A 1,723-nucleotide genomic window follows, 5' to 3' on the forward strand; every position below is an offset into this window, starting at 1 on the left:
GTTGTTGTCTTTGTGTGTTGTTGTCTTCATGTGTTGTTGTCTTCATGTTGTTGTCTTTGTGTGTTGTTGTCTTTGTGTGTTGTTGTCTTCATGTGTTGTTGTCTTCATGTTGTTGTCTTTGTGTGTTGTTGTCTTTGTGTGTTGTTGTCTTCATGTGTTGTTGTCTTCATGTTGTTGTCTTTGTGTGTTGTTGTCTTTGTTTGTTGTTGTCTTTGTGTGTTGTTGTCTTTGTTTGTTGTTGTCTTTGTGTGTTGTTGTCTTTGTTTGTTGTTGTCTTTGTGTGTTGTTGTCTTTGTGTGTTGTTGTCTTTGTTTGTTGTTGTCTTTGTTTGTTATTGTCTTTGTGTGTTGTTGTCTTTGTGTGTTGTTGTCTTTGTTTGTTGTTGTCTTTGTTTGTTGTTGTCTTTGTGTGTTGTTGTCTTTGTTGTTGTCTTTGTTTGTTGTTGTCTTTGTGTTGTTGTGAACCTGCAGACTGATGTGTCCCAGGTGTCCCATTCTGTCCTTCAGGTTGTTCAACCTGAGGTCCTCCTCACACAGAGAGGACAGCAGCTGCTCAGAGACGGTCCTCACCTCCGTCTCACACACCTGACAGAACGACACCATTAATTTACCATCCAACCTACATCCAACCATCATCCATCCATCATCCAACTATCATCCATCCATCATCCAACTATCATCCATCCATCATCCAACTATCATCCATCCATCATCCAACTATCATCCAACCATCATCCAACTATCATCCATCCACCATCCAACTATCATCCATCCATCATCCATCCATCATCCATCCATTATTATCCTTATTATAAAAAGCTCAATAAATAAAAGTGAGTCAGCAGTTTATTTGGGAAGTGAAGCAGGTTTACCTGGGACAGGTGAGTCAGGTGTGTCTCCAGCTGCTTCAGAGCTTCATCGTGTTTCTCACTCTTCTTCTTCAATTCATCAGTGATGTTAGATGGAGGATGATTAGTTTCTGAGGACCAGAGGGGAAGAAATAAAAATAAAAACATGTAATTTATACAGTATACATAATGTGTGTGTGGGAGGAGAGTCCTGTTAGCCCCTCCCACTGCAGCACACATCACACACACATGTTTATTTACAGTTGATGATGGAGGAGGAAGTTCAGGTGTTCCTGTTGTTAACTGAAGACAGTTATTTTACTAACGTCACAAAGAGACAGCCAGTGTTTCTGACGCTGTCCAGGACACAGGTCCTGCTGGGCAGCACAGCCACAGAGAGCCGCCTGTGTCTCCACGCTGTCTCCATCCATGTGGGCGACTGTCTTTCTAAGTTTTGTAAAGATGGCTGTACTTTCTAACAGACTCAAACAGCTAAATGAGAGCTGTTCAGATGAGCTTTACGGAATAAACACGCCCACAAAGTTCTGACCAATCACATGATACTTGTTGCACGACCCTGTGAGAAAAGGTTCTACCTGGTGGTTGTGCTCAGAACGGGCCGAGAAGAAAAAACACTTTTTTTTTTGTCTTCTGATGATAAAGCAGGCTTAGCAAAGTCCAGTTAGCACCTAGCAAGATGGCGGCACACCACGCCGTCAAGCTGCAGCTGATGATACCAACCTACAGAGTCAGGAAGTCTGATGACGTCAGCGATGACATCATCATCGTCACCAGCCAGCTGCTTCCTCCTGCAGGAAGAGCAGAACCTCAGACCATGTGTGTGTGTGTGTGTGTGTGTGTGTGTGTGTGTGTGTG

General features: G+C 43.1%; 1 protein-coding gene across 1 annotated transcript in view; it reads right to left on the reverse strand.

Moving 5' to 3' along the window:
- Positions 1-1,656, reverse strand: part of ccdc180 (coiled-coil domain containing 180) — a gene marked incomplete at both ends in the record, with an annotated part of 4,758 nt that extends 3,102 nt beyond the window's left edge. The window contains 2 exon segments of the mRNA XM_014030541.1: positions 872-978; positions 1,589-1,656. Of these exon segments, the coding sequence (XP_013885995.1) occupies positions 872-978; positions 1,589-1,656 (175 nt within the window).
- Positions 1,657-1,723: the final 67 nt, after the last annotated feature.

This window comes from Austrofundulus limnaeus, unplaced genomic scaffold (assembly GCF_001266775.1).
Source record: "Austrofundulus limnaeus strain Quisiro unplaced genomic scaffold, Austrofundulus_limnaeus-1.0 Scaffold1078, whole genome shotgun sequence".
In the NCBI taxonomy this organism is placed as follows: Eukaryota; Metazoa; Chordata; class Actinopteri; order Cyprinodontiformes; family Rivulidae; genus Austrofundulus; species Austrofundulus limnaeus.